We start from the raw sequence: 21,806 nt of genomic DNA on the forward strand, positions 1-21,806 counted from the left end.
CCCCGTCCTTCCTCTCTGTATCCATTATCAGGCTGTTTTGTTGATGTCACAGCAGAGTAGAAAGATTAGTCTTGTGAGAAAGAGTTGCTACGGCCTTTTGGCAGAACCCCTTCTGGGAACTGAACCCAGAGTACTTGAATAATCATGTGTGTATGTACATATATGAGAGAGAGAGAGAGAGAGCGAGGAATAGTCCCTTCCACATAGATTTGTCTTATTGTTTGAATATTCCTACTCACCAGATAATATTCACTATTTGTAAGAAGAAGAAAAAAACTTTAATACGAGATTAAAAATGTCTCAATAAATTTGTGTTACGGAAACTAACAGACACAGAAAGCTGTGCGAGGTAAAATAACAGTTCTGACTTGTGATTTACCAATAGATTGTGCAAACCGACTCCCGGTGTGAAGAAAAGAAAGACTAACAGTGGGAGCGTGAAGGCGTCACAGCCGTCCCGCTGGGTGATTTCTCCCCTTACCAATCTCGATGGAGGCCTTTCCCCGCAGCAGCAGTTTCAGACACTCGCTGTTGTCGGTCAGGCAGCAGTAGTGCAGCGCCGAGCTGCCTTTGGCCGTCTGCTTGTCCAAATTCAAACTGCAGGGACACAGAGAGAAACAGCTTTAAATCCCAGTACAGGAGCAACAAAATGAAGCTTTTGCATGATAAAGTCCCAACAAAAATAATAATGTAATATATCTTCGATACTTTAACACTTTTATAGGACAGAAACTCTAGCTCTATAAAATAAAACAATGGATCTAAAGAGAAAATTAAGATAATAAAGATCAAATAAGTGGATGATAACTAACAAAAAATATATAATTTAAAGTGTTGAGAGACACCTTTCAGTCACATTGAAATTCTAAATGTTTACCTGTTCTGAGTGAGGAAGTCAACAATGTGAAGGGACGTTCGATCCACCAGCCTGACTGCGAGATGAAGGGCCGTCTCCCCTTGCTCCTGGAATTAAAACAAATGAAACATTCTTTCACCAGTGGAATCAAACGGATCCACGAGAGAATAAGGAGTCAACGTCTTTGTGTACTGACGTGTCCGTTGGCCAGCGGGATGGGCTCCATCAGGTCTACCCCCTCGGCGTAGACCTGGATGAGGGAGAAGATGTCCCGGGCCTTCACGGCGTCACACAGTGTGTGGAGCCGCGACGTCCCGTCGGGACACTTCTTCCTGGCGAAGCGTTTCTCCGTGTACTTTGCCGTGATGAAGTCTTTCCTCGCCTGCCTGGTGCACACGTGGAGAGAGGCAGCGGCTCAGCTACGGCTGCACTTGTGCTCTTTGTGGGAATGAGTGTGATCGGGAATTGCGCCGATCGGAAGCCAGCGATCGTAAATGGTCGATAAACACTAAGTTAGTACATTTTTCTGTTTACCATTTCATTGCTTTGGAGAGTTTATGGTCAAGTTTTAATTGGATGAGCAGTCACATAAAAGTCACAAAAGCTGAAAACTATTATCTTGCTGACTTTTTTTCCCCTCCTAATTACACCAGTCACACTTTCCTTGTAACTTGTGCTTTAATTGCTGATGTATAATCCATTTTTTATAATTATCTATTTGACAGATCAGTGATTCTCCAGCTGTTCTGAATTGGTAATCACATTTGTAAAAACCCGATCAGTGCTTTGGTTGAGATGTGCCAATATGTCACAGTGATGGTGTGGACAGTTGGTGAGTGTACAGGGGGAGAGGGGGGAGGCGGGAGAGAGAGAGAGAGAGAGAGAGAGAGAGAGAGAGAGAGAGAGAGAGCGCTAGGAGAATGTGACGGGGGAGATGGACGGGTGACTTACATGTCACTGCCTGGGTTTGGTTTCACCACATTTTCAGCACTTAAACCGGCCTCCATGATTTCATTAAAGCCGGCATTCCCCACATTCTTGGCCAGCTGCGGAGCGCACACACACACACAAACACACACACACACACACACACACACACGCACACACACGGACACTAGTCAGAGTTGTCATCTTTGCCTCTTTGAACTCACACCTCGGGATGCGGCGCTTTGTTGCGCGCGTGGAGCTTTACAAACTGCACGACGCACATGTGATTGTGGCGAACGCCAGTTGGCGACTCAACATCGAGGAAAGCGATCGCGACTGGAAGCTTTTAATCACAGGCTTCCCACCGGGCGGTAAATCTCTACAGCAGTGATTAGAAAAGCCATAAAGAACCTCAGCTATTCTGTGCGGAGAGGTCTTGCGGGGAGAACGGAGCTCGGGGCGACGGTCCTCTCCTTCCTTCCTGCCTCGACTTCCTGTCACCCGTGTTCTCATTCGCTTTCCTCAATCTCAATGCTCCGACCTGTCATATATGCCCCCCCCTCCCCGTCCTCCCCCGCCCCGTCCTCCCCCGCCCCGAACCCCCTCACAGAGAAGACGGACGCCATCAGCGATTTACCAAGAGCTCTGAGGTGCTGAGTACGTCCAGGGTGAGGGACTGGATCCTGGAGTAGTGGACTCCAAGCTCCCTGTGGATCCCCGAGCACTCGATGCAGGTGAGGATGCCCAGGTTGGTGGACAGCCACGTCGGGTCTGAGGACGGCAAAAGGAATGAAAATGTAAACCACACATGAGGGGGGTTGGGGGGGGGGGTCGGGACAGGCTGTCCTTGAGCAGAATCCTCTGAAGCTAAAGTAATTCCTGCAGCACGTGAGCCAACTTTGATGTGTCCTTGTGGGAAGCGGTGTGCTCTGGAAACTAAATAGCTGCCTGAAGGTATATGCGTCTGCTCTGCTGGGGGAAATTTCACGGGATTTGAGAAAATATACATATGGGTTTTCCATGTATTTGAGAAATAAACTGATTTCAAAGTTATGACAGAATGCTGTGTCTCCACAAAGAGGATCCAGCATCTCCCGAGCCGAGGACATAGATTAGTAACATACGGGTAAAGAAGCAAAACACTTCCAAAGCCATACGTTCCAGTCTGAATACCCATCTAACCTGGATGGCTACAGACATTAAATCAACTCAAAAGGACAAAATTCTCACTAGAAACCAATGTGGGCAACAACTATACGGACCTCCTTTCAGATTACAATGATGCAAATAGTCTCTCAAGATCTGAACAAAGCAGCTAGGGTGAATAGCATCATTTTTTTATACGCAACTACAAAAGCTCACAACATGCTAAAAACCCTAAAAAGGATGCTGCCAATCATTTGCCTCCCTCTGCCACTCACTGGGCGCTCCGCAGTCGCAGCACACGTCATTTCCAGTCATTCTCTTGACCTCTGCCAGGATCGCCTTGGTCAACTCCTGCACGATGTTGTTCTCGCCCACATGCTGGTCCCCTTTGAAGGCCTGATTCAGCGCCTCCTCCTTGCTGTTCTGTAACACCGAGATCCAGCTGGAGGAGGGAGGAGAGGACAAAAGACGGGCGGGGCATTCAGTAGAAGTGAATTAAAATTGTACAGAGCACAGTAGAGTGAGAGGAGGAGGTTAAGAGGAGGCGGTGAGAGCTGCCGAAGCAGAAGGAGGAGGGTGTTAAAAAGAGGCGAGAGAAGACGGGGGAGAAAAGGGCAGTTATTGGTCAGGAGGTGGAAGGTAGAGGCGGGGCCAAGCGTCTGCACGTGTGTGCAAAGCGGCAACAGGCACTTACATCTGACAGTCTTGGTCGTCCTCGGCCTGAAAATGATACGTTCGGTCGTCTGAAACAAAAACAAAAAATGATGACACAGCAGAGCACAGATGTGCGAGAGGCATATAGCGACAACCTACAGGGGGCATTAAAGTATCAACATCTAACTGAGGGAGAACTGCTACACGTAAACAACTAAAAAAGGTGTGAATCCCTCAATGACAACCCGGGAGAACGGGTTCAAACCAAAGCGTAGCTCCTCCATCATAAGGCTAATGCAGTACATCTGGAAAGATCCAATCTAAAAGAACCTCATTATATAAATAAATAAATATAAAACTACTAAACTTAGCAGTCCTGTCAGAAAAGACAAACGCCATCATTGGCTATAAAGTATGGCCTTATTTCATAAATCACAGATTGGCCTAAAGCGTCTTTTCATTCTGCTTTCGGACCGTCACAGCAGAGAAAGGAAAAACTGACACAAACATCCAAAAGAAAAAAGATAAGGGATCCTTCTTCCAGACCAACACAATAGAGGTTTTGTGTACAGAAAATGTGGCAGAATACAATAGTAAACACGGACAATTTGACAAAGATCATCCTAACAAAAGCTGTTACTTAACTTACTTAAGGGTGAACAAGCAAACCATGTCAACGACCACTTGTTGGCTTTGTTGATTCATTTGCGGATTTCTTCCTTTATTAAAGTCAATTGGGAAGAATGTCACATTGTGTCATATCATAATTCAGCAGGCACTGAGAGCAAAGGGGGGATTATTTTTTTCTGCCAATTTACAAAAGCTTTTTGTTCACCATTTGGTGCTACATCGTAGAGTGAGATGAGCTGGATGTATTAATATGTAATGTATTTTTAGGATTCGGCTAATCTTCGCGTTGCAGCTTCTTTGGGAATAGAAAAACCTTTGAACGCCACACCGCTGAGCAACACATCTACAAAACTGCTGTTGTGTGGCATCGGAGTGAAACATGTAAAGAATAAGGGGCGAGAGAAGCACGGAAAGAAAAAAAAACTTACATATAAAATGAGAGGGCTGAACTTACGGGATATGAGGTCAAAGCTTCTCTTCTCTTCAGGATTGTGTTTCACCTGACAGGTGAGCAGGTTGAGTTTAGCTGGCGGCCGGTTAGCCTGAGAGAGAGAGAGCCATGACGACAACATGAATAAGCGGCAGTGTTTGTGATTAACCGTATCCGATAGCTGCTGCAGCCAAAGGAACGTGTGATAAGCTGCTACGTGATCTTTATATGGGACGAAACGGAGTTGAGGCTAAAAGAGACTCAGCTGAGGCTTCGACGTGAGGAGAACGTTAACTTGTGAATGTGCTCGTGGTTAATGGGCGAAGATAATGACGCACTGCGGAGAGCTGTTTTTTGTGTGTGACTAAACGAGGCGTCTGGGGAAGAGTGTGTACATGCTAACCCTAACGGGCGCTTTTGAAAAAAGCAGACCTCAGTAGTGTGACAAAAAGGCGTAATTGTTGTCTTACTGTGCCGTGTGAGATGGTGAGGTAGCCGTTCTTCGCCGTGCACTTTCTCTTCTGCCACACCTTCCTCAAGCTATGACGGAGAAAATAGTTATAAGTCAAACAGACAGTGAACTCAGAACTCAGAGCAGTTAAAATAAAATATTTAGTATGATCGCATACTAACTTCATGCATTAGTTATGACACACAGGCTAAGCAGTGCCATCATGGCTATAATAAGGCAAACAGCAGCTTGCTGACGGCAGCATCCGCTGCTTTTCTGTATTTTCCGTGTATCACCGTAAACTAAAAATAAATGGCTTTGGTCGGCTTAAACAAGCATTGGGAATTACTATGATTGTTACTTCTCACTAATGTGTGGTATTTTATATATAACAATTAATTAATAGAAGTAAAGTAATCAGCAAGTAAAACTATAATGAAAAAAATGGCTTTGGTCGGCTTAAACAAGCATTGGGAATTAATATGATTGTTACTTCTCACTAATGTGTGGTATTTTATATATAACAATTAATTAATAGAAAAAATAATAAAGTAATCAGCAAGTAAAACTATAATGAAAAAATGGTACATTTTGCAATTCATTCAAAACTTTGTTTGGCTTTCTTGTTCGAAACTTTTTTTCCCCCATATATTATTGTAATATCTATTCAAATGTTCAAACTAGGTATAAAAGAACGAAACAAACTGCTAGAAATATTATTTAGAGTAAATCTTTTTTTTTGCATAACATCAAAAGCCGTATACTATGTGCGGGAAAATAGTAAAGGAAAACTAAAAATTAAATAAATAACACGAAAAAAAAAAAAAGAGTGACAATTGCGACCGTCATCATAATAGTTTCTCTTCTCCACTTGTGTACAGAATATTAGTATTTCTTTCACCTACAGTAATGCGAATAATCTCACTAGATTTGAAAGCTATTTCGAACTCTCACCCGTCGCTCTTCTTGTAAAGGTACCCGCTGCGCTCAGTGCCGTGCTCCTTGTTACCCCGCGGTTGGTGCAGGCTGTAGGTGGTGCTTGGCCGCACCTGTGAATCCTGGTAAAACAAACAAAGCCAGGAAATAAGAGCCTTTAAACAAACTTAAAAAAATGTACAGGCACGCAGTGCACGTGGGATTTGCAAATGCAAATTAGAGTCAAGTTGGAGCCACTGATGCGTTAAATGGCTCAGATTTACGCTCTGCTCTTGAGGCTCCTGCTCCTCTGAGAATTTGGAAGCAAGTATAAACAACAATAGGAGATTTGTGATGTGAAGCCTCATGGTTTTGTACACATGGGGATGAGAAAATAAGGGGAGCTTTTACACCTCTGACTCAGAATCTGCAACAGGAGATGCCAAAAAGGAGATATTTTATTATCAGATCCCACTGAAAGGATCAGAAGATGAAAAACATTTACTTGAAATGCTCCCGGATTAAACCTTAACTACAATAAAAATGAACTCAATCGTCTTTAGATATTCAGGTTTGGCTGTAGTGCAAAAGCAACTGCCAAAGAGGGAACAAACAATGGTCAGATTTCTATATGAGTGATGTCATTTCCTGTCTGGAAACACTGCGGTAAACAGAGAGGATGGTTTCTGACGGCAGGCGTTGACGGGACATGAGTTTCTCTGGCGTGTGCTTTTATCAGCCGACAAACACACAGCCAACCGGATGATGTTAAAAGGAGCCGCATTTTCTTAAGTCACATGAGAAAATGTTTAAAAAGCACAACCAACCAAAAATAAATCACTGAAACATGAAATATCTCAACTAAAAGAAGATGCTGCTCTATGAGAACAGAAAGAATACATACATCTAGAACTAAAACTGATGGAAACAATCACAGAAATGCTTTTCTTTTTTCTTCAAGAAATCCACTTACTCTCCTTGACTTGTTTCACAAAAGGCGCAGGCAGCAAAGGAAAGAAGAAGACAATCATCAGACCAGAAGCTGCTGTAGCCTGCAGCACATTTAAATGCTTGGCTATCGGCAGGGCCAGGGTCAATGAAAACCACGTCCACTGATAATTATATAACAGCGATGCATGTGTGATCATTTGTTCGAGATCATCACTGACGTGGAGGACCTGCAGCCGCTCACCTCCTTCTGCTCCACCTGCAGCGCCGTCTTCAGGACGTCTCGCAACTGAGTCAGCTGCTTTCTCTCCTCGTCCTGCACCTGCTTTATCTGTCACGGAGGAAAAGGTGGAGAAAACAGGAGAAACAGACCACGTGTTGATGTTCGTATGATACAGGCGTCACCGCCAAGTGAAGGGAGGACCATAGCGGAGCAGCTGGTTCTTCTCACCGTGTGCAGATCCGTGGCCAGTTTTTCTATGGAGGGTTTCAGGTTGTCCACAGCTTTCAGGCCGTCCTGAAAGAAACTGAGCAGCGAGCGCGTGAATACAGCGAAGCACAAACACGCCGACACCAAAGTGAAGCCACAAAGTGGTTCCGCCTTTAAAATGCGAGAGGCTCATATCGTATCTGTTGGCCTTACTTGCACTGTGCGTGGAAGTACTTGATGAGGTTCTGCAGCAGGTCCACCCCTTTCTTGATTTTGATCTCATTGACTTTGAGGAGATACTGTAAAACATATTGAATACAGATTCCGTCAGACAGGGTGAGGCCAGGTTCAGACCATCTCGAAACACATACTTCCCTTTCATCTTGTATCCAGACGCTTCAAAGCAAAAGTCCATCTTTCAAGTAAAACTTGATCTAAGCACAACATCAAAAGAGGTCCAGACCGAAAAGAGGTTCAATGTAATCTGAATTCCAAAAGACTATTCTGAGATGTATGACCTTTAGCTAATTTTGACAGAGCTTTGCAGGACCTTTAGTCAGTAAGGTATTTCTTTCCCAAACTTCTACGTCGTTCTAAGAGGTTCCATTTTTAACGTTGTGCATATTCAATTTTTACAATTACACATTCATGAAGTATTACTTCTTCAGCGAAGACATTTAAACACACCGCAATGACATTTTTCGTCAACTAACCTCACACATCTGCAGCTGGAAGAACCTCCTCTCCTTCTCCATCTCCTCAGCAATCTCTGCCCCACTGATCTCCGTCCTGATCATCCCGTGCTGCCTCGCATGCTCCTTCTTCTCTTTCTCTATCTTGGTGCTGGTGACAAAAGACATCACAGGAGTCACAGGTGACAACACCATCAAAAAAAAGTGTGGCATTGTGTAAAAAAAATCAGCCCTATTGCTATCCTGCAGGTACCGGGGGGGGGGGGCTTGCTGGTGAAGTCCCCTGAAAAATCTATGGCTTCTAATGGTTATGGGTTACAGATGGTTAGTGTTGACTGGGATTTGGGAGGTTTGCAGTGTAACAGTAATCCAGGCATGCAGGTCTTTCAAATTCAAAATGAAGACGTACGTTCATTTAAGATTAGCTGTCAGGTACCTTTTGTTATTTTGTTATTTCTCTTTCCAATAACAGAGCTAAAGACGCCTTGACAAGAGTCATCACCCTTAATGTACTGAAATAAACACTGAATTTGCTCATCTGGCTAATTGCACTGATGCAATACTTTCTCACTGATCATGGCAAGTTGACCCGGAACATAAAGCGGGCAAAAATCCAAAAGATGTCAGGAGGTGGAGAATACATGACTCGCAGCTTTATTCACCGAGTTACTGTCTGTTTCTATTATTTCTGTGCATAGTTGTGTAATATTAAAGTGGAGCCAATACATACGATTAGTTTTAATTGTGGATTTTAGAGTTCATTGGTAGTAAAAGATTTTGCTTCAAGCAAAAGATTACCTGACAGTCAGTTTTTAGGGCTGATTTTACCCAATGACCACAGACTCTGCATACAGTATCTCTAACAGGCAACATACACACTGAGGGGAGGCACCAGGCCATGCAGCAGAGCATTCTTTTCCGTGTGCTGTTTTTTCTGACGGCATATCTCCTGGAGAAAGGATGCAGCAGTTTGTTCCCTCAGAGAGACATTCAGCCCCGGTCATGTGCCTCAAGACAAACTCCACTCCCTCGGGTTCGACTGTGGGATCCATTTGACCAGCAGCTACGCTCGGTACACTATGTATGTCTAAAGACATTTGGGGGAAATACCCTTTATTTGCTTTGCTTTTTTTTATTTTTTATTTAGATAGAAATCCAAGAGGGACGGAGTATGTCTGAAAGTCGTCTGAAAAAGCTTTGATTGTATATTTGCAGTTTTGCCAGTGCGTACAAGCCAGATTTCATGTCGTTGTCAGCACATGGATCTGTATCCCCCGACAAGGCTGCAGCATCATCAGCGGTGCGACTAATAGAGAGACGCATGTTAGTCGGGCTTTTTGGCAGACAGCCAAACGGAGAGTGGTTCAACTAAAGATGGCCTGAGAATCCCGTCACTCTCACCTCTGTCAGTTCAGGAGGGGATTCATCCATTATGGAATCCAGACGGAATAATTTGGAGACTTTTAAGACAGATCTCGGATCGAAATTCAGGGAAGAGTTGTTGGATTTGAGTAATTACAAAATACTCTTCCTGAATTGACAGAATTCAAAGTGACAAAACCCCCAACGTAAAGATAGAAAAAAAGAATTCAAACTTGGGTGTCATATGTAAAGAGCTTGCAAAAACAAATTAGCGATAGACAAATCAACGCTGTGCTGCGGCAAAATCATTTATCTTTTTGTGTCTCAGCACATGAACAGCAGAAAGCAGAAGATCTCGAAGACCAGAGGAACTTTGATGAAGAAGCAAACAAGACACATCGGGCCGTTTTCCAGTCGGACAGAAAACTGGACTATATTGATGTCGTCTGTTGTCCATCAATAGAGTCAAATCATTACAACAATTTGGGACGGTCAGGAACAGTCACATATCATCCGGCTGAGCTCTCGAGGTCAGTACAAAGCCGCTGCTGTCTGAGAGGAGCTGTATTACCCTTTCAGTAAAGAATGTCCTTTGCAGCTTGTAAAATATATGAAAGTGCTATAAAACGTCATGTGTTCTTTGCAGGGACAATCACAGCGGCTCAACAGTGGAAATGGTGTCCGACGGTGGAGGTGGAGGAGTGATGGTGAGTGAGACATTATTGAGGATGTGTTGACAGATCATTATGGGGGGGGGGTTAAGGTAAGAACTGGTTAGTTCAGACAAGACACATTTCAATACAACTACTAACTGACAAGTTAAGACTAGTTTGACATGCTGCTCAATTCCAGATGGAGGATGACTGGGCACAATTTTACTTGCCAATAATTGGTTCTATTCATAGAAAAAGTCAATGAAAAGCCGTTGAGTTAGGTTAGGTTTCTTACACTTTGGTTTCATAGTCCTTCCATGCTTTGTCAAACGGCTTTTTCAGATCCTGTGGGAAAAAAACAAACAAGCAGAAAGCTTAAATTAATCCACAGAAAATGACTCAAAACCCCTTTTTGATATTAATGAAAGCTCTACAATAATAATAGTAATAATAATAATAATAATAAATAAGTGGACCACGCGGTGAGACTTTGTAGAGGAAAGAAACAACCTCAATCTCAACAATTTACATATTTCAATCATTGCTTCAATTAGGGCTGCAGGTATGGCCAAAAATCCCTATCACGGTATTAAGAAAGATTCTGACGGCGTCCCGGTATGTCACGGTATGGCTTTTTCCAAGTAAACACATTATTTCATTAACGCCGAACATGACCGCAGCTACCCGGATAGCTGTTCGCAACTAGCCTGCGAGTTGGCTTGTTAGCTCGTTATCGTGTTAGTTCATTAGCTGGTTAGCGTGTTAGCTTGGGTGCATCTCTGATCTCTCGTTATTCCTCCTGTACCGCTCTTTTCCCTGTTTTCATGTAACAACAGTTACATGATTTACTAAGAATTACTTCTTGTTGTGAGCTGTACACAGCAGGGTCGTTTTAATAAAAGTACAATTATTAGTGTTATAAATTGTTTATGTGTCACAAGCTGTTGTATTGTGGTGTTTTACCCCGTTAAAGAGTGTTTGTTGTGGCTTTTTCATTGTTGTTATAAAGTTAGAACCATGACTCAATCTCAACACACGTAACAAGTAGGTCCGACCACCGGCTGCTCCTCGATGACGTGTAAATCTTATACCGGTTTAGCGTTTTAACCAGTACACCGTGCAGCCCTAGCTTTAATTGGGAAAGACAAATCCCACGCGACTTTTCTCCGTTTCATATCAGTGAAGTTGTGTTTTTTTGCATTGGTAACGCGACCCCTCACGTCAGCGACGACTTGTCTCATCGCCGCGGTTGTGCTTTCAACAGCTGCTGGAGCAACGCGCCTGATTAAACAACACCCCGCTGTGGTGCTGATTGAACAGGGTTTGTGACAAACTAAAGCAGACGTCACTGCGTGCAATTGGCTGTCTCATTCCTAGAAAATACAATTCAACCCAAATTAATTGTTGCCTGAAAACCAGAGCACCAAGAAACAGCATGCGACCATAAAAACAATCGATAGAATTATATTCAAATTCCATTTCAAATAGTCCACAGCGAGCAGCTACTGCGCCCTGATCATGGACAACATTCAAACCCCAAGCGGCACTCTGGCTTGCGCTGCGTCTGTGTCCACGAGTGTGAAAAGCCCGCAGATTCTTGTCCAGCTTGACAGACAGCTTATGGCTTTAGTGCATTGTTCGAGCTCCGGAGAGGCCCGTGATCCCGCGGTTGACCTCCGCTTCAACAGCAGAGGCTCAACCTGTTGGCCCACATGATCGCAATCTGGTTCACTGCATTCAGCTCAAGGGCAGGAACCACCGGGGGGAAAAGAGAGCATAAAAGACAATAAGGAAAAAAAGAGGAAGCTGAGCACCAAAGTAAAAGAATAAAGTGGTGGCCGCTGAAAGAATAAAGAATGAACTGTAGGTCAATAGAGAAAAGAGGGGCTGAGCGAAGGGAAATGTCAGAGCCAGGAAGAGGAGAAAAATGGTAACAACGGCTAAAAATACCATAACCAGGCATCACTAGGCTGAGCAGAAGAGGCCAAAGCAACTCCCAGAGAGACCAGCTCGCTCTCAGCGACCCGATTCCCTGCCTGGCTGAATCCAAAGGACGGAGGAGGAATGTCACGCCATTGACCGGAGGCCCCACTTTCACCAATGTTTGACTTCTTCCTACCTACGGCCAGACGTGTCCAGGAATAGCACTTCCTGTTACACATTCCACACACCTTCTCCCACTGCAGTGATGAATGCATCCCAAAGATGTTCAATTCAACATCACAGCAAACGAAAAAGCAGAATCAAGCTGGAACCAAAGACTTGTCTTTTGATTAGATGCAATGTATAAAAAAACCCGAATTGGACAATTAACTAAATTCATTTAGTTAGCTGACTGGATATTGCTTTGGATAATCCACAGACCAAGGAGAGTCTTTCTGCGTAGTTCAGTTTGTTTGTCCTGTCCTTTTTAGTGCCACAAACCAGCTCCGTCATATTAGGGGGCGGGTACAGAAAACCAGGACACAAAACATCTCAAAACCTGAGCAAAGAAAACCAACATCTGGGAATAAGTGCTTTGTTATAAATTAGCTGGACTGACTGGATCTGAATGGATCTGAATCTGCAACCAAAGCGGTTCGCAAAAGCCCGGTTCATTCATTCTCAAAAGGAAACTAATGATGCCGCTGATGCTTCAGTCGATACCGGAGTGAACAAACTAAAGAGGAAAATCCTGGATTTGTAATGTGCGCTTATCTGAAATGTCAAACAGCGAGCATGAGAAAAGAGCGCAGCATCCCAGAGTCCCCCTCTTCACACACAATGGCAACAGCCCAGACACTAATGGAATAGTGATAAGCTGATATGACTCACGGCGGGTTACAATCACAGACCGCTCGGCGAGCAGAGGACGAGAGGGTGGGCGCCAGGCGTGACATCATGCGGGGGTCCGTTTCCCGAAAGAAAGCCCGCTGTTGGCAGAAATGGTTTGTGGACTCAGCCCTCTCTCCGCTTCCACGCTGACTGGATAGTGTGTTTAACCTCAGACAAAACCTCGACCGGGTCATCCACCGAACCCCAAACCAGCGTTTCAATGCTGCTGCTGCACTAACTGAGCTGTAACCAGAGTCAAGTGAAATATTCCTGTCAAACAAAACCTACTCACCGATTTCTCACTTCACCTGTGAAACACGACGTGGCCCAGCCGGGTGAAGAGTTGGATGAGTGACAGCAGTGGCGGGTTGCTAGGTGGTAGCACTCTAATCACGGAGCCATTAGCGGGCCGCCTCCCTCGAGGTTAGTTTATCTCGCTCGTTGCCCAAGACGGCACCGGCAGAATGTTAACGAGCTCCCAGGGAACAGCGGCCAACCAGAAAGCCATTAAGTCCCGAGTCAAATCAAACAATAGGACCGGTGGCTACTTCAGCTGCCACAAAGCTGCGGTAATTGTGGAGCCTTTAAAAAAAGATACCAGATTGCTATTTTATGCACTGAAAGAAAATTAAATATGTATAAAAAATACTTTTAAACACTTTTATGCAGAAGGAGCTTCTCAGAAAAGGGCTACGGTTGGTTCAGATCAATCGACTCAAATGGTATTTTGGGATCATGTCCAACAAAAATGGAGTTTTAAAAATGTGAATCATGAAGCACACACAGCTCTTTAATATCAATAAAAATATCTCTCAATGGCCTTTTCGAAACACATCCCTCTTAAATGAGATCCATATCAACCCATTACTTCCTCCTACTCCTTTTCTCGGTGCAGTCCAAACAGACTTTTAATGTAGGTCTGGACTCCCCGCTCTCCCAACAGGTACTTCCCCCAGGAGAGGACAGGTGTGAGGAGGCAGGATAATGACAGAGGAAGAGGAAGATGATGAAGGGGGAATGGACGGACGAGGGAAAAGCCTGTGTCTGGAGCGGCACTTTAAGGGACGGCTGTAGCACTGAACAAAGACAAACGAGAGAAATGAGACATCATTTTATTTCTCTTCGTTCCCATTGATGTGTCTGTGTGTGTGTGTGTGTGTGTGTGTGTGTGTGTGTGTGTGTGTGTGTGTGTGTGTGTGTGTCTGTGTCCTGCAGGTATGAAATAACTAGCAGCTCATTAGCCCCCCGTCACTATGGTGATGAGAATCATCACAGGGCTAATGAGCAGTAAGTGGCTATAGCATTACAGAAGTGGGTGAGGAGGCGGGCAGGAGGGACAGAGTGAAGGTGACAAGGAGGGTAAGGATGAAGGGAGAGAGAACTAAAAAAAAAGGAAATCACACGAGAAGGTCCAAAAAGGAAACACCAGCACACTGGACGAACAAAAGAGAAGGGGGAAAAAAAAAAAGAGGGTGCCAGACAGTTCAGAGGTCAAGACTGAGCCAAGCGGTACCGTGTCACGGGGACAACCAATATTTCTATGGCAACCAGCGTCATTAGAGAACCGGCTTAATCGCATCATACCCTGAAGCGGGCAGCCAATCACGTGTCGGGAGAGTGAAAGGTCACAGACTGCCGCGGACATTAGCGGGCGCTGATTGCATTACAGAGCAGCAGAGAACGTTAACGTGCGTCCGTCTGGTGGATGCACATGACCGTCTGACGGCTGGCTGCCAAACTGTCAGGCGCTAAAAGCCTGCTCAGCTTTGCCGTTTTGTTTACTTTATTCTCTGATAGGGAAAAAAAACAAATGCTGTGACCCTGGTTGCTCAAGTCTGGACAAGGAGAATAGATGAAAGTTCTCCATCCTGTCAACTAATAAAATGCATAAAACATCCCCAAAATTACAAATATCCTGACATACAAGGTTATTTTAATGTGTTGAATTCTAGGTTGAATTGTGTGTTGAATCTTTTGTTATATTTTACAGAAACATATTTTAATGACAGATATTATTAAAATGAACATTAACATGATAAAATCCAATGTCTTGCTGGTAAAACGGGTCCACCTCGCTGCTACATGCAAAACAATGCTAAATGAATTTCAACCTTGTGCAAAAACCTTCTCATCGGTTGTGTTGAGCAATCACAAGCTCACACTTCATTCAGCATACATTGTATTTCACTCATTTCAGGCCACACACTACGACTTAAAACCCTCAGTTCATAAATTGCTTTTAGTGATCAGCGAGACGATTTGGGGCGTCGCGTCAGATCGCTTTGCACCGGCAGATTAAAGCGTACTGGATGAACTAAATTCATCTCGTAGAACGCTCCCCGGGAGGTAGAAGAGGAACACACAACACCACGCCGTTTGGTTGCCTTACCCCTTTGACTCCCTTCAGGTCTCCTTTCAGCAGGCTGTCCAGGGGAAAGGTGATGATGTTGTTCATGTTTTGGAACTGGAGGAGGGCGAGGAGAGAGACGGAGAACAGTTGGAGGGTTACATCAGAGGATTTAAAAAAGGTGGAATCCTTTTAGTGCCTTGTGCTTTTGCTGGGTGTCCAAAAGAGAAAGAGCTCAACGACAGAGGGGAGGCACTTAAGTTTTTGACTCCTGTTTTCTTCAGAAAATGATGGTGACGAGAGGCGGAATAAGCTAAATGAGGGACGACAGGTTAATTATAGTTTTCCAAATTTTGGACTAAAAAGTTTTCACCCTGGACATCATCTTTTAATCGCGTGTGGTTTATGTCTACGATTGACAGATTTCTTTTCTGTATTTGTGCCACAACCCCCACAAGTGAGGAGGACCCTCCTATGAACTGCCGAAAGAGACACTGACTTTTTGTGCGACTGCACCTCGTGCGTGGAGCTGCTCATGTGATTGAGGGAGGCGAGAGCTTGCTAAAGCCGGGAGGGATTACATCTTCACGTCAGGCTCCGGGCGGAAGCTCATATTTCTTTATATATGTAACCTAACATAAAATCCCAAGCTCCTGGTCTCAGGGTGAGTCCACACGGTGTCTGGGAGGCAGCGACAGACCACACGTGATGGTGTCATGTTTTTGCAATAAAGGCCTCAATGCAAAACCTGGCTTTAACAGATCGGGTTGACTTAGATCCTGAAGATATTTGGTGTTGCAGCGGCTTGTTGGCCGTCTCAACGGAAAAACTAGAGCTGCCTCCCTGAGGGCTTCAAGTTCCAGCTGGACTTTGTGTGTGCGTGTGTCCCACAATTAGAGAGAGTAAGTCTTTGTTTTACCCCGATCCTTTGACACACACTCACCAGGTTCTTGAAGAGCGCAGTGAGCTCTTTGGTGAAGACAGAGAACTTGAGGAAAGCTGAACCCAGATCAGGATCATCTCTGTACACACAGTTTTCTCCAAACTTCTCCAGGGCCTGCGTGTACTGCTCCTCGTTCTCTACATGGGCTGGAAAACACACAATACACACAGGTCAGTTTTGAAAAGGTTATTTAACTTTGTTTCAAGACGACTCCCCGTCACAGCGTATTAATGATGTACGCTACTTTCAGCGAACAAGGACCCACTTTCTGCCGATCCTGCCCACTATTGATTGAGCCGTGTGTCTCCACCTTTCCCCCCACATTGCACATGCTACTCAAAACATCCATGTATATATCTATGTATATATATATATATATATATATATATATATATATATATATATATATATATATACATACAGATGTATTTACATATATCATCCTACTTCTTTGTTTAACTGTTGTTTTTATCCACAGTTTGGATGGTTATGATCTTGAAATCCCTCCATCTCCTTTTCCTCACCTGTATTTGCTTTTGACAGGAAAAATAAGGGAGTAAATAATATTTGGATTCCAAATAGAAATTGTGAGGCATGACTAAAGAGAAACAAACGGCAGCACAGGATGTCTGAAGGTCCTGGAAGAAGAATCGTGCCCCCCCCACCCCCAGAGGGAGAAACCTTTAAAAAACGTCTGTGATTGAAGTCTGGTGTGTCTAAAGTAGACTCGATCCAGTACAGCGTGAAGCCGCCACGATTCCACTTAATTCACTCCACACTAGGCAGCTGATAACAGCTAATGCCACTGGGACAGTGGCAGAGAAAGGGATGGGGCACTGGGGACTGTTGCTATGACAACGGTAACTAAGAGACGTGACAGACGACCAAGAGGGACGGGGTGGGGGGGTTAAGGGTGGTGTGACGGAGGAGAAAAGAAAAGAAAAAGAGGTTTGAACTAAAGACACCTGCTGTCACAACACACTCCGCTTTTCCTGCGCGCACACACAAACACACGGCAGGTTTATGAAGCTAAATAGGCTCATGTTTCTGCTGCAGAGATATCAATCATGTTATTAAAAAGGGGAAAGTGGAAATCCTCTAAGTCACTAACTGCCGACCTGCTCGCAGCAGAACAATCTGATTTAAACCACCGCTGAGCTTCATGATTTCGCTCCTACGAGACTCGGAGTGCAAGTCGTAACATTTCAGTTTGTGAACGGTGTCAATTACCAGAGAGTTTCTTTTACATAGTGACAGGAAACAAAAAGCTGCTTAATTAATATCAAACAATACAATTTTCACATGACTATTAAAATGACAAAATGATTGTTAATAATTTTCTGTAGATTTACATATTTACATTACCGGACATGAATGCCTGACCAATACTAAAATATATGGAATATATGTAATTCACTGCATACAGATGTTGGCATGGCCAAAATAATAATTTGCATTTAAACTGTACTTCTTCTTGAGTCTGGTAACAGACATGGTTGGTGAGAAGAAGAAGAGCATTTTATTCTGCTGAAGTGCCTTTGGATCAAAGCAGTGACTTACGAAGGTCTAACAAACCTCAGCCATGTGTCATGTGTCAGACACCAGGCCTCACTGCGCACCCGCAGCCCGCCGTTTACACATCAGCTCCAGCTGTTTGGCAGCCGCCGTGCCTCTGGCTCTGGGCCCGACGGTCAGCGCTGCCGTGTGTGAAGCGGCACGTGAGAGCTCTCCGCTCTGCTGTTGGATGCCAACGCACCCCCCCCTCCCCCCCGAACCCTCCCCGCCCCTCTCCCCGGGCTGCTGAGTGAGTAACGTGTATTTGCTGTAACATGACCAAACACATCCCACATGCAGTCTGCAGAGAACTTCAATCGCCAGCGTTGCAGTTTGTGAGAAAGAGGGGAGGGAAAGAAAGAAGGAAGGCACGAGGGCTTTTCTTTAGCTTACACTGAAAACAAAAAGCGGCTAATTGAGTTCTCTCCGGCATGTTGCCTAAACATCTCCACTAACCTGGTATTCAGGGGCTGTCTGGAGGAAACATGGGCTCTGCGTGGTTCAGTCCGAAAAAATTTTTTAAAATCTGCACCGTGTTATCGGTTATTTTTATCAAAACTGTGACAACGTTTTTCTTTGGCTGATTTTTCTAGTGTGTTGCTTTTAAGGAAATAACTAATTAAGAATTCATCCAAGAGCTCAAATTAACTTCAATTAACTTATTGATTGTAATTTCGGACTAAATTAACAAATAATTGAATGCTGGTTGTTCGCCTGCATTTGCGCCATTTATCTACTCACCTTTTTATTGGACACACTTTGTGTTCAGCGTTTGTTTTTTTAGATATAACAGTTTCTGCTTGAGAGAAATGTTTAGACTCGTTTTAGCTTGACCTCAGGAAACGATGACCTTGCACTTGCTGGAGGAGCGAGGACATGACGCGGTGGAACTACATCAACACACATGTTTACAGCCCACATAAATGCCGCACTTATATACAACATCCTTTACTGTATCTTCCCCGTCAACACAGAGGGGAAAAAAGACCCATAATAAACAGCTTGCAGGCTGTTTTTGCAGCGTCTTGTATCGCTCTTTTTTCCCTCCTTACACACGCCAACAGACACACACAGGGATTAATCCCAAGGTTCCTCTCCGGGTCTCTTCCCCTCACTCGGCTCCATCAGACCCGGTCGGCTTACGCTCCGACGCTCACTAACACAATGTGTGGCCGACGGTAGATTAATTCAATTATCTCTCTCCAGACTGAGAACTGGGACCCACGTCCACTTGCCCTGAAAGAAGTGAACTTTTTACCCACAGAAGACCTCGTGCTTTGTTTAATTGTCTCGTGTCCTCCTTTCGCTCAGACGCTGATCCACTTTAGTTCCTGTGGAGGTCTCATCGTGTTGGTTAACTCGCAGCCAAGAGAGAAACGTGCGAGCGGAAGCACCAGGACCCCCCGGATGTCTTCACATGGATCGGGGTGCTGTATTATTAAGCGAGTCCCTCCGGCTCAGCGGCAGGAAGACGGCGTTATCTGTTCGGCAGCTTTGGCAGGTCTGTCCAAGCGGCTGTGCTCAATGACCTCCAGGTTTTACCATTTATTTTTCATGCTTTAGTTGCTGCTGGTTTATTCATCCAAGCCCACAGTCTGACAGGCTGACAGGCCCCTGCAGCAACACGGGGTTCTCCCGCTCACCTGTACAGCTTTCACAGTCTTTTCTGTTCCCATTTATTTTTTCTATCTGTCTGGTACGAGGTTCCTCTGCTTGCTCAGCCTCCTCGTTCTAACCCAACCTCCATCTTCCCCTCACCTCCACATCATTAGTCTTCCTAACGTCATAGCCAGTAAAGTATGCATTTTTTTATATGCTTACTTCCGTTTCTCTGAGTATTGAGGAAGTCAGTGGTGCCCCCCCCCCCCTGCCCCCGTTGTTAGCCTCATTATTCGGGCTTCATCCTGGGATCCTCTTCAAAGAATATTAATACAAATTCTGTGCTTTTCCACTCTGCTTCGGCAATGCTTTTCATATTTTATCACGATTTATGCAATTATCTGTTAATCAAGATCCCTCATTGGAACACATATCATTGCTATTTTTCATTTAAGTGGCAAAAAAAAAACATCTATGCAAAACAAGTCACAGTGTGTGCAGCTTTCCTAAATGATAACTAAATGTGACCTCGGGTAACGGCAGTTTTGCTTAAAAGATCTGAAAATAATGGCATTCCCAGTTTCATTTCCATCATCAAAACAATGTTTCTTCTGGACTAATTGAAGGTAATCTGGACGAGCTTCCCACTGAAGGCTAATTTGATTCTTCCCAATTTTGGCAACTGCAGACGATTGTCTTCATGATTAAAACAAACACATGCGTGTGTACCCCGCTGGACTAATCACACAGATTCAAATGAAGGTAATTACTTCAGGGATATTCGCTTTTGGCAGCTGATCAGAAGACAAAGAAAAAGGTTCATTTTGTACACGCACACAAACACACTCACAATGTCAGCCTTCGCGTCATGGGGCTCACACAATAGAGGAAGCAACAAAAAGGGCACATCACGTATGTAAATACACAGTGTGAGGTGACAACGTGAGTGTGTCCATGCCTCAGCAGCCACACACAAACAGTGTGCGCCCCACCCCAGCTGTTCCTTTGGGGGTCTGGATCAGACAGCTGTCCCTCTGGTCTGAACAGAGCTCACACTGTTCAGAAAAAGACGTGCTCAGCACATTGTTCAGAGGTCTCTCTCTCTCTGTCTCACTCAGCGGGGTTCTGTCAGGCAGGCTGGACAAAGGACGCTGGAAACACTCTACACTAGCACAAGCATTCGAAAATTAATCTATTGCGCGTTCCCCTGCAAAGATGAGCAAATGGAAACCGGCGCCCATGAGACAGAGGAGAACTCACCTAAACCAGACGTGTAGATGGCCTTCACAGACTTCTTCATCTTGTGCAGAACACTTCGGTCCACATCCAGAGCCTGTGCAGACATAGATATTACGTTAGAGGCGAGGCAATCCTTGAATTGCGTGAATTAATGCATTGAGGTTTTTTTCAAGTTGTTCTAAGAATTGTGTCGTTTTCAAAGAAAAAAAAAAAACACGTTGGTTTTGGATCGCGGATGATTCATTCTACGGTCTGACTGGTTGAGTAAGAGCAAACAGCTCTAGAGTGTTACGCTCTACGTCTGCTTTGTGACATTATACTGTTCAGAGGTCCCAGTTTGTGTTGTTTCCGTCCTGAGGTGGTTCTCCTGCTTTTGGGGTCCACGCCCCGAATACAGGCCTCCGTGTGGTGGGTTCGGTTTGTGTGTGTTTCTCTGGGTCACCTCCATTCCGGCTGCAGTTAATAAATTATTCAAGGCAAAGCCAAGAATAGAACTGAGCTCCAGCATTGCTTTCGTGTCGTGTGCGTGTGTTTGTTTGTGTGCGTTCATGAATTCACACACACACACACACACACACACACACACACACACACACACACACACACACACACACACACACACACACACACACACACACACACACACACACACACACACACACACACACACACACACACACACACTTTTGCATGCATTTGGCCAGAGACACACACACACCAACCAGAACAAACACTGGGAGTCCAGCGGAGACAATGCAGCACTGTACCAGTGAGGGGTGAGGCTGTCTCGTAGGATGAGGGGGATTTCGGGGAAATTAGTTTTTAGGGACTTTATTAAGTTTGTCTGCACAACCGGGCGCCACTTTTCCCTTCGCTACTCCCCATCTGACCGACACGTATCAAATCCCCCTAGACCCGAAAAACACACAATGGCCCCATTCAGCTGCAACGCACACACCAAAACTGTAGAAACCCACACGGTCCTCTCTGCAACCCCGCGGGTTGTAGTGACAAAGTGTAAGGAATACACCAATCTGTGCGGCATTAATAGGCCAGCTACGAGCTTGATGCTAGCGCCTAATGGAAAAAACACTCAGCACTTAGATTCCCATTGGAGGTCATGATTCACACTCATAGATACACTCGTGCTTGCACAGATGCAGCTCAGTGTCTGAGTCAGGTCGGTCGTTGAGTGTTTTTGCAGTAGGGAAAAAAA

General features: G+C 44.7%; 1 protein-coding gene across 4 annotated transcripts in view; it reads right to left on the bottom strand.

Annotated features, from left to right (window-relative positions):
• Nucleotides 1-21,806, bottom strand: part of asap2a (ArfGAP with SH3 domain, ankyrin repeat and PH domain 2a) — a 39,399-nt gene that overhangs the window by 5,352 nt on the left and 12,241 nt on the right. For all 4 annotated transcript variants that reach the window (XM_078089959.1, XM_040199888.2, XM_078089958.1 and 1 more), the window contains exons 2-19: nucleotides 20,612-20,684; nucleotides 16,199-16,344; nucleotides 15,298-15,372; nucleotides 10,390-10,439; nucleotides 8,101-8,230; nucleotides 7,601-7,686; nucleotides 7,409-7,484; nucleotides 7,202-7,288; nucleotides 6,049-6,152; nucleotides 5,114-5,183; nucleotides 4,668-4,755; nucleotides 3,624-3,672; nucleotides 3,205-3,371; nucleotides 2,421-2,554; nucleotides 1,808-1,902; nucleotides 1,053-1,242; nucleotides 878-963; nucleotides 482-597 (exon numbers count right to left, since the gene is read on the bottom strand). In XM_078089959.1, the coding sequence (XP_077946085.1) occupies nucleotides 482-597; nucleotides 878-963; nucleotides 1,053-1,242; nucleotides 1,808-1,902; nucleotides 2,421-2,554; nucleotides 3,205-3,371; nucleotides 3,624-3,672; nucleotides 4,668-4,755; nucleotides 5,114-5,183; nucleotides 6,049-6,152; nucleotides 7,202-7,288; nucleotides 7,409-7,484; nucleotides 7,601-7,686; nucleotides 8,101-8,230; nucleotides 10,390-10,439; nucleotides 15,298-15,372; nucleotides 16,199-16,344; nucleotides 20,612-20,684 (1,822 nt within the window). The remainder of the gene's footprint in view (nucleotides 1-481; nucleotides 598-877; nucleotides 964-1,052; nucleotides 1,243-1,807; nucleotides 1,903-2,420; nucleotides 2,555-3,204; nucleotides 3,372-3,623; nucleotides 3,673-4,667; nucleotides 4,756-5,113; nucleotides 5,184-6,048; nucleotides 6,153-7,201; nucleotides 7,289-7,408; nucleotides 7,485-7,600; nucleotides 7,687-8,100; nucleotides 8,231-10,389; nucleotides 10,440-15,297; nucleotides 15,373-16,198; nucleotides 16,345-20,611; nucleotides 20,685-21,806) is intronic.

Source organism: Gasterosteus aculeatus, chromosome 15, assembly GCF_964276395.1.
Source record: "Gasterosteus aculeatus chromosome 15, fGasAcu3.hap1.1, whole genome shotgun sequence".
NCBI classification, from domain to species: Eukaryota; Metazoa; Chordata; class Actinopteri; order Perciformes; family Gasterosteidae; genus Gasterosteus; species Gasterosteus aculeatus.